Raw genomic sequence first — 8,711 nt, 5'->3', positions numbered from 1 at the left:
ATACTGTGGAATGATTAGAGACAAAAAAGCAGCCAATCTAAATGATCCCGAGTTGAAAGTTATGTAGAGGCTTTGTAATAGAGACCAACGTACTTATAGAACAAATGGCCTGATATAAAATAAATGATAATAAAAATAAATAAATAAATGCACAGAATTCCCCCCCCCCAAAAAAAGGAAAAAATTACATTAGATAAATTCCCGTCTGCAATGTATCAGCTTGCATCCTGTAAGTTGCCCCGCTCCCTCTCTCTCTCATCTTCCAATTTTTCCAGCGGAATCCTCTCCCGATTCCTCGTACACGAGCACTCTTCCCTCCTCTTCTTGGAGCTCTTGTGATGTTCTCCACCCGCATACTCCGCCGCCAGCTCCCCGCATCTCCTACAGCAGGCCGTCTGTCCCGCCTCCCGGCAAGCTGGGCAAGAGAGGACCAACTGGTGGCAGTGTTCACTGGTGCAGGGCTGGTACTGGTCCCACGCACTGCCGCAGTGGAAACAGTCTGGAGAGTGACAGTGAACACGTACATTGATGAAAAAAAAGGAGAGTAAGGACAGTATTTAGTACTTTAATTTTCATTCATTACTTTTTTTTTTAGTGTGTGCCTTTGAAAACATCAAGACATTCATACAGCTGAAGGTACACAGACTCCATTTCCTTCTGCTTTTTCTTCGTTAAAGTTGTCTGGCTGATTTAATTTTTACTTTTTAGATTTTACTTCAGTCCAATAATTAGTGAGGAAACTACATGTACAATCAAAAATACTTTACAAATATACTTGACTTACAAAATCACTATATTTAAAACTCATCAAGACTCAGTTCAATTTCTGAATATTTTATAGAAATAATATTTGAGCACAGCTCCAAATCAAAAGCCTTTTAAAAATGACGAACATATCTACATGTCTGTTCAGCAATATCCAACTGGAAATTTTATTCGCAAAACAAACAATCAAGAAACGTATGACAATGACCTTCCTTTAAAAAAAAAAAAAATCTGGTCCTTTATTTCACAACTTTTCTTCTCTGCATTTTTTTTCTTTCTGACTCCAGTTGACATGTTAGATACCTTTACAAATGAGATGGAGGGTTGAAAAGTTTTAGTCCGTGTTCAAAACTATATAGACACTTTGAAACTTAAAATGGGCTAGAGATCCAAAGAGTGAATAAAATATCTTGATCAGAGAACCAATGCAAGCCAGATGTTTCATTTCCTAGCAACATACTTGAAATAATGTCCTGGTTGGTGTGTATGGAGTAGCGGTCGTCGAACACAAACAGCTTGCCCCGGAAGAAGCCGTCGGGGTACTGCTCTATGTAGCGGTGGATCCCTCCCTTCAGCTGCAAAACCTCTTTGCACACACCCTGGGGATGCATTAAAAGTCAACAGCATAAAACAAAGACTGTCTGAAGGGCAACATACTACTTCCCGGTGATCATATCGCAAGACCATGGCATGATATTAACCCAATCCCTATCAAATTGTACAGACTTCACGGAGGACCCTAGCAGGCCCCCAGAGGCAAGGGATTACTACCAGCACACATGAATTGACATGTGACAGTGCATCACAAAACCAACAAAAAGTCGCACCTCTTGATTTCACATGAGGACTTTAGAAAGGTGAAACAGGTAAACCAAGTCAATTTTTAGTTTTCCATATTTTCTGAAAGAGCTATTCTTCTTCTACATTATTCCTACACTTGGGATCATAAAAAGAATAGGAAATTGAGTTTTCAGCAGTTTTTCTACAACCCTTTCTTTTTTGTAGAGTAGTGAGATCAGGTATATCTTAGAGGCCCCTTTTCATTTCTTGAAAATCCTTTGCACACTCTTCACTTTCAACTCTAATAACTTTTGAAAGGATAATGCCACTGCTTTGAAAGTTGGCATTACTCGTGGACAGAATGATTTAATAGAGCACGCTCAATTTCAGCTTAATCTGATTATCCCTTCATTGGTGTTGCTCCAGTGGTTTACATCCTGTTTTTGTCCCATTCATCACACAGCTAGCAAGGTTTGGTAAAGATTAAGCGCTTGAATAGACCCTGTACTTTAGCCTCTATCCTCAGTTCACACATTTCAAGAGCATTTTTCCCCAAATATTTAGATAGGTTAGGAGATTCCATTTGAATTGAGTTATACATCATTTTATAGCTTAGAGTCTGCTCTTTCAGAATCTGTCTGTAACTAAAAATCCATATAGCAAAAAGAGTTGCTGAAAACTGCTTATACAATAGTGGCGAGCCAATGGAGTAAAATCGGAGTAAAAAGGGGCCTGAGCTTTCGATCCTAGCAGAATCTTCGTCAGATGTTGCATTGTTGGTTGACTCTCACTTTCATTTGCTGCCTCTTCTTGGTACACCAGGTTAGGGCTCACTGCTTGCTCCCCCCCCCCCCCCAACTCATGCTGTTGCTATTTCACTCTTTTCCTTTCTTTATCCCTCTGTTGTTCCTTATCTTGTCTGATGTTGCCTCCCTATTCATCCTTATCCTTCACAGGTTGCCCCCTTGGTCCTCGGGATCATCACTGACCCTCCTCTGCCTTTTGTCTGTCCACCCTCCTACTTTAATCCCCCTCAATCCCTTTACCCCTTGAGCTCCTTGCCCATGACCTCAAATGCTTCCCTTTTGTTTTCTTTGTTCTGTGTCCCTAGCCCTCCCCTGACTGTTCTTGTTGTGTATAGTCCTTATGTGATTGCTTTCCCTCCCTGTTTGTCATTTTGCCTCTGTCGAAGATTCTGCTGTGATCAAAAGCTCAGGCCCCTTTTGACTCCATAAAAATCCATGTCTCGCCACTTATTGCTGGTTTCGTGATGCAGGGTCACATATTGAATGGTCTCCATAAATACTGGTCGGCGATTGGTCATAATGCAATCACGTGAATGATGCAGCGAGGATCGAAACTGTTTACATTGCAAGCAGTGATGTCACGTCAGGTAATGCAGCTGTCATTTGTATGACGCACCTCTTGACCCCCGGGAAAGGTGCGTCATGGTCGCGTCAAGTACCACCAATTTGATGACGCGTGGTACCGTCATGGGAGCAAAATGTCCGTCACAATACTGACCCAATATGTGCGTCATAGTCGGTCATTTAACCAGAGTGTGTCAAAAGGTTCGTTAATGGGACCGTCATGTAATTTTGCGAGGCTTCTTGCATGGTATCCCTCCGTAACAGAATAAAACAAACTCGCGATCGCGAGCCGGCCGAATTCAGCGGCTCCTGAAAACGCGAAAATGACACAATTTTCATTCAGTTTTATTATAACATACTGATACTCACTTCATTCTCGTATGTCTTCTTTTTCTATCTGATGTCAGACTAAAGGTCTTTTCAGAAGGTTTGAGCACAAATTTGCTCAAAAAACCACACTACCAAACACGAATTGTGATTAAAATCATCACATACAGCCCGCGGCATCGCGAAGCTCGCTATCCTTCAATCGCATTCACTGTTGTAGTGTAGCATCGACCGACCGTCGACCGTGATATCTGCTGCAAAACCACGTGCGTGATGTGGACCGTGATGTGTTGTACATGTATACAGTACAGGCGTACATACACGTGTATACAGAAGACGAGGCATGGCAGAGCAGAGGCCAGGCCGCGATTATTTTTTCCGTAACCCTAACCTGCCGATCGACACACAAACGATTATGGAACTACTGAGAGTCTTATTCATATTTATGAACAAAATATTTACGTCGATGTTGGGCAATTTGTCAATCAGTTGCAATACTGACAGTCTATTATATTAACTTAAAATAGTAAATTCTATTCAAACACTAGCCATATAAACCATGTACCTAACTTACGGTTTAATAAGGTTCGTGTTTAGATATAGGCAGGGGCTTCAATCAAGCTGTTTTCGAATCGGGGAAGGGGAGGCGGGAGGTTACGGAAAAAAAAAAATTACTGTGGCCATGCCAGGCCGTAGTTTCGCGAAACTAGATATTGAGTTCGAGGACATGCCATAGCAACGTGTAGGCCTATATATCAAAACACGCGTTTCTATGGGATGTCCATGAACTAGCTAGGGAACGGTTTTGAGAAATTCGAAGTCATTCGAAGTTGAAGTGGTCTTTTCCTATGCATTTTTAGGTGATCCGAGTATCCTCTCGAATCACCTTCTGTATCTGTACGGATTCTTTCTTTCTTTCTTTCTTTCTTTCTTTCTTCTTCTTCTTCTTCTTCTTCTTTCTTTCTTTATTTCTCCCCAAAAGTTGTGCAGAGGTTAGCTCAGAAAGTGCTATGCCTATCAAGTTCATACTTATACCATGTATGTATCGTGTCCCAAAGACGACAGATCTAGTTACACCTGTATTATTTGTTGTTGTTCATATCTCAAAAATTCGATTTCTTATTTTTTTTCAACTGGTATTTGGGAGTCTTGTAATATATTTAAAATGTTGATAGAAATTTCTGAATATATTCAGAAAGTACGCCTAGGCGCCTACTGTTTGGATAAACGGTAAACATACAGTCTACGTTCGATACGAAGAAATCATTACGTCTTTCACTTGAGGAAAAACATACAAAACAAACAAACAAAAAACACGTACGAACGAATGTTGATAGCCAAAACTTTGATAAGTAATAAGCAGTTATGATGAGCGTGAACTGAAATTAATTGTCATGATTTTGCTGTCTAACCAGGTGATGACTGCATCTCATTGAACCTACTCGTAGTGAATTTCTCTGGGCATACGAGACCTTTTTATTTCTGTGATTGCATTTTTAAATGACTGATTAATCGATCCTTTTTGTTTTTAGTGTTCAGGGAACATAAGATATTCGATCAAGTACACTATATTCGACTGTTTGATGTTTCCTACTATGCGCCAAAAGAAAGGCTATAGAATCACGATATCTTTGCAATGATTCCTTTAATTCTACTAATGAGCTGGTTCTTCGATCGATATTTCCAGGATATTTACACGCCGTTTATTCCAGTGCGCGCATTCTTTCGTCTGGCACGCACCTGGGTGTGGCACCTGCTTTTGTGGAAATTTCCACAAGGGGAGAGAGGTGGGGTGTCAAGTTTCTTCGAGACGAAGAGACTGCATGTAACACAATCTCTTCGCTCTGATTTATTGTCATTCGTGCTTTCCCCTTATTCTTTGCTGATGTTGAACATTTAGATTTAACTTTACGAAGGTTGGTAGCACGTGGTTCTTTTTTGTTGTGAGGTGTATGTAATTTCTTTTTTTTTTTATCATTCTTGGGAGGAAAAAGAAGAGTAAGGGGGAAAGAAGAATAAGAGGGAAAGTGAAATAAAACAAACGGCACACCGTACGCTCAGCATTCACAGTAAGCCGTCTTTTTCCACCAGCATAGTTATCATCATCACCATCAGACATCACTCACACAATTTTAGCCTTTTCCTATCAACATTAAGAAACACGCATACAATGTAGTCCCTCGAGACAAACACCTAGGAAAATAAATAACAAATACAAAGTATCAACACCTCCTAACAACACAAATACCGGTACATGTATTTAGAAAGACAACTCACAGCACACTGAAGCGGCTGGTATCAAACTTCGTCGCTTCGGTTCGAAAAAGTGATTGCAGCAAGCGGAAAAATCGCCGTTACGAAAATAGCAGTGCGAGACACTTGAAAGAATTACGTAAAATACTTCAAAGTACAAAGGGAACGGATAAAGTGATATAAAATGGAAGAAATCGTACCAAACAAGGTGTGAGAAACGACAGTGGAGAACGGTAATTTTAGTGTAGTAAATTTAATTAGGCCCTAGCAAAAGTTGGCAGCACCGAAAGCTACGCGAAAATAAATACAGCTGTATAGACATTGGAAACTCGGTATTGCGACGAGATCCTTAGGATCAAGTCAATAAACGATAGTCGATACAAAACAAAGGAAATCAATTCATTTTGACCGGAAAATAGTTTGTTATAAGTATTCTGTTATATGAGATCTCTTTTGATAGGCCTAGAAATAGGCCTATGATTTGCTACATCGAATTTCCACGATACTCGGCCTCGGGAAAGAAAGTTCGAACGCTTTTCATCTGCACATACTGCAGTGCACATCGCAATACACGAACAGAAACTCACCTCTTCCTTGCAGAAAAATGATGCTATAACGTTACAAAAAACACACACAACACTCTAAAAATCATTTCGTACTTGAGAGGAAAGGGACAAGTGGATGGAGAAGAAGAGAAATACAAGCAGACATTGCACAACGGAACGCTTCTACCCCTACTCAAAACGAAATAGGGGACTGTAGTGTAGTGGCAGCTGGCTACAGTGTGTGCAGCTAAGCTACTATACTCACGCTCCCCAGCCGCCCACACATGGGGATACCACGGAGATCCATGTAAACATCCGAGGGTCCGTAGGCGACAGGGATTCACGCGCGCGAATTTCCGTTCGGTGCACACAGTTCGCAGGCGGCGAATTGCGTGAGCGCACACTTTTCCAGTCTGGTACGTACCGCGAATAACATGTGCGTCAAGGGTCAGTCATTTTCACGAAGAGGTGCGTCACCATTTTTCATGGTTAATGCGTCAATGTCTCATGAAGGTGTGTCACTTTTTGTGACGGAGGGTACGTCATGGTACCTAAAAGGTATGACGCACATTGGTACTTTGACGCACCTATCCCGGGGGTCAAGAGGTGCGTCATACAAATGACAGCTGCATAATATACATACCTTCAGAAGTTGACTGGCTGCCGGCGGGCCTAGAATGAAATGTGTGTTTATGTCGACCATATAGTATTAAAAAAAATATTGCCCTGTCTATCATGTTGATAATCTAAGACTTCATAGTCTCTCGGGAGTTGCATTATACCTCTAGAAAGGCAATATTTGTGTAATGTTGCCATTAGGCAACAATTTCTATGTACTACTATAAATTACATACATTGTAGTACTTCTGAACAGAGTTCTTGAATTCAGAGTATTAAGACAGCATTTTCTCCTCTTTTTTTTTTCAAGCTTTCTTAGTCCCAATTTTCCAAAACGATAAACAGTGCTGATGAAATTTCCCATTACTGATTTGTATGAACATGCTTCTTTATTTTCTGTACTGATATATACAGGTGAGTGTGTTTGGTATAAGAAGAAAAAAGAAAATCCCTTACCACACTACACTGGGGGAATGTGATGCTGATATAAAAATGAATGATGAAAATCATATTACGATGTACATGTACATCAGCCTCTTTGATTTGACCTCACCATATTTCATGACAAACTTTCTCTTCATTCTTATATTTATGAAGTAGTGGGTGACGTATATAGTCATATAAATGGAGGAGATAGGTATTGAAAAGACAAGCAAACATGTGATGTTAAAGGGGACCTCCGGATGATTTTCAGATTTTTACATTTGAACAACTATACATTAGTTATACTGATGACAGAGTTTCAGAATTTGCGATAATTGGGATGAAGAATAAGAATATTTTCAAAATTTAGAAAAAATTGCAATGAACAAGGATGATGACATGGCAGAGTCACCATAAGAATGTATGAGTTGAGGATCAAGGAAGCAGAACAAAAGAAGAAGGCATGCATAGATTATACACAGGTGAACTCGCAAGCAAGTGGTATTGTAATGGAATTACACTGCTACATTTCTGAAATGTGTGAACCTCCTATGTCATCATCCTTGCTCAGTGTAATTTGTTTAAGGTTTTTCAAACTATTGTTTCTCTGCTCAAAAACCACAATAAATTCCACAAATCTATACATGGAGTTGTCAATTTATGTACTACATGATGTGAAATTGTGAAAATCGTCTGGAATGTCCCTTTAATTCCAAACTATCTGTGGCATATCATCAGTGGTAACTACTGACGAAACAAGCACCAGATACAATGCAACCTGATGATTATAATAAGAGGTAAACACTAATATACATTACCTTCATTTTCAGGTACGCCGAGCCGCGCTCACATCGGATGCCTCCGGTGCAGTACATGAGGACACGTTTGTCAGCAAACAGGGCACGGTTCTTGTCCACATACTCCGGCCAGTAGCTGAACTTGCGGATGTCTGGAGTAATAGCATCTGTGAAGGCACCCTGTGAAGAAGGCAGGAAATACCGATGATTGTTGCTAGTGCAATGTAGTCTTTTGTACACTACACCAAATTTCAACACATTGGACTGCACTGTAACTCACACACAAACAATGCCTGGCAATACAGTCTCATTTATATACTGTAACATATATCCACATAGTTTGAAATTTGTTGGTACAATACAATCACATGTCACACAATCACATGTCAAGCTGACAGGAACTAAAACACACTTCAGTGAGTCAAATCATACACACTGCACACTGCATTTCAAAATAGTGCAAGGCACTCAAAAGCCAAACATTTATGTGGCCCGATTCCTGCAGGATTTCCAACAATTTTGGCCACCCTGGTTACTGGTAGCTGTTGTACAATTGTGAGTATACAACATATCCTCTTTTCCAGAGAATTGTTTACACAATTTCAAAAGTTGCTGAACAGTTCTCTGGTCCTACTTGGTCATCACAAACAAATCATTCCGGCTGTTCTCATTCATTGAAAGTTGCTTCTAAACTGATGCTACGTCTGCAGTATAATCCTAGTGGCCATGGCAACTGCGTTTGCTCGAAATGTAATGCGTCATGGGATATTGGTCATTTCTTCTCCATATTCAATCTTTTGGCCTTCTTTATGTACAGCCTGGGCTTTCTCTCC

The 8,711-nt window shown here is 40.3% G+C and overlaps 1 protein-coding gene across 1 annotated transcript; it reads right to left on the bottom strand.

Annotated features, from left to right (window-relative positions):
- Positions 1 to 215: 215 nt before the first annotated feature.
- LOC139714471 (thiosulfate sulfurtransferase/rhodanese-like domain-containing protein 2) lies at positions 216 to 8,058 on the bottom strand (the record flags this gene model as incomplete). Its single annotated transcript, XM_071626176.1, has 3 exons — positions 216 to 499; positions 1,226 to 1,364; positions 7,900 to 8,058. Coding segments are annotated over 3 exons (582 nt in total), but the record flags the coding sequence as incomplete, so codon positions are not given.
- Positions 8,059 to 8,711: the final 653 nt, after the last annotated feature.

Source organism: Diadema antillarum, unplaced genomic scaffold (assembly GCF_040938485.1).
Source record: "Diadema antillarum isolate AM-2024a unplaced genomic scaffold, OU_Dant_1.0 seq00002285_RagTag, whole genome shotgun sequence".
NCBI lineage: Eukaryota > Metazoa > Echinodermata > Echinoidea > Diadematoida > Diadematidae > Diadema > Diadema antillarum.
This window is presented reverse-complemented; position numbering and strand designations above follow the sequence as displayed.